A 1,751-nucleotide genomic window follows, 5' to 3' on the forward strand; every position below is an offset into this window, starting at 1 on the left:
TTAAGTGTTTAAGTTCCTCATTCTAAGAAAAAAATTTGGCTTTGCATTAACATAAGTGAAAAGCTATTAAAATGTTTATCTCAAACCAGAAAAGGAAGTTTTTCTAATGGTCCAACATAATTCCCACCAAAATAAGCAAACTGACTAATTATAAATTTCAGTAGGCCTCCCTCTGGAAAAGCTGGCAATGGTGAAATAGCAGTTGCTCTCACTACATTTTTAAATTTGTATCATCTTCACAAAGGTTTAACCTCCTACAAACTACACAAAAAATGGGTTAAAATTTTGGAATCAATTTAAGCAAAATTCTTAAACTTTCTTTTTTTTTATTGGATTGTTTATTGACTACCATGGGTTGGTGGTGACAAGGTAGTGACTGCTGTCTGTCATGTGTGCGCTCAGGGTACTGGATCGTCTGGAATGTGCTCGCAGAAGACAGGCGATCGGAGGGGCCCTCCGTGTCCAGCTCACCACATGTCCCTATGACGGAAAGGGCAGCTATCAGGATGGAGTAGCAGGTGTTGAACAGACACATCACCAAGTCATACAGTGGGAAATCTAGGTAGCTGGTGGTTAGGTCCCCTGTGCCGTCAGTTTGGGCAGGAAACCTGGGGGCCAATGGGACAGTCCTGGATATGCACTCCCCACTGGGGCCGCCTGGGTCATTTGGGCAGAGGGCAATCATAACACTGCTTGCATACCTCAAACCTGGGAACTGGAATGGCTGTGTGCCACTGGGGTCCCTGAGCACTTGGGGCCCTCTTCTGGGTTTCACCATTGCTTTCTTTGGTGTCTTCCCTATGGTTAATAAGTGAGTGTCTCGGAGGGGATACCTGCCTCTTTTTGATCTTCAGAGGTGATACACCGCTCCCTGGTGAAGCAGCCGTGGTCATCCACTTGTATCTTTTCTTAATGTTCTTCAGGAGCAAAGGCTTGTTTCTTTGAAAGTTAGGGTTGTAGTAGATCATCCGTCTTCTGGTTCTTGGACAGCAAATTGAGTTGCTTGGGCGTATTTTGCGGAATCCGTAGAGATTCATCAGACGGATGAAAGTCTTCAGGCTGTCGGATTCGAAGATTTTCTCCGCGCCCTTTCGGCTGAGAACTTGCCTCTGGAAAAGATCGATCTCGATAACCACAGTGTCTCCCTTGTGGCTCCAGTGCACGGACGTGAAGGCGTCATCCTCCACTATCCTCCAAAGTTTTTGGGGGAAGGGCAGCCGGAAAAGACTGTTGTTTCCTTCAATACTGGTGATACCTTCTTTTGAATCCTTTGGTTTTTGGTTGTCTTGAGAGCTTGGATCCTGGCTTGGGGCTTGGTCCCCACCCATCTTCATAACCCGCCTTGGATCCACAGAGAAACCTGGGGATGTGTCACCTTGGACCGTTATTGGTGGTGCTCTTTTGTCTGATGTGGCCGGCATGGCTTGGTCCATCTCATCGTCATCTGAACTAGCCATGGGTGTACTCTAGAACAAACAGCCTCTGCCACACAGGGTCTTACAACTGAACACTACGGTCGGATGTCCAGTATAAACTGCCATCAAAATTCTAGTCTCGGTTGGGGGGCAACGAGCTGCTGATGTCACAGTGCTCCCTCTAGGTCTTGTGATGTCATGAAGGTGGCTCACGGCTGGTCCAGAGAGTGGCTGCTGGCCAGGTGTGGAGGTCCCCAGCTCCATTTTCAGAAAGTACAGGAAAATAGGGTTCATGTGGCCAGAAAGACCCCTCCTCTGCTGCCAGGCCCATTGCTT

The 1,751-nt window shown here is 47.7% G+C and overlaps 1 protein-coding gene across 1 annotated transcript; it reads right to left on the minus strand.

Annotated features, from left to right (window-relative positions):
- Nucleotides 1–662: 662 nt before the first annotated feature.
- On the minus strand, nt 663–1,457 carry LOC118980696 (heat shock transcription factor, X-linked member 3-like). Its single transcript, XM_037037358.1, has one exon. It carries the CDS (start codon nt 1,455–1,457, stop codon nt 663–665), a length of 795 nt encoding a protein of 264 aa, XP_036893253.1.
- Between the last annotated feature and the right edge of the window lie 294 nt (nt 1,458–1,751).

The sequence above is a fragment of the Sturnira hondurensis genome, unplaced genomic scaffold, assembly GCF_014824575.4.
Source record: "Sturnira hondurensis isolate 20B ecotype Veracruz unplaced genomic scaffold, ASM1482457v3 Scaffold0022988, whole genome shotgun sequence".
NCBI lineage: Eukaryota > Metazoa > Chordata > Mammalia > Chiroptera > Phyllostomidae > Sturnira > Sturnira hondurensis.

Coding starts and splice junctions, on each gene's coding strand:
- LOC118980696 (XM_037037358.1), bottom strand. CDS start 1,457: ATGGCTAGTTCAGATGACGATGAGATGGACCAAGCCATGCCGGCCACA.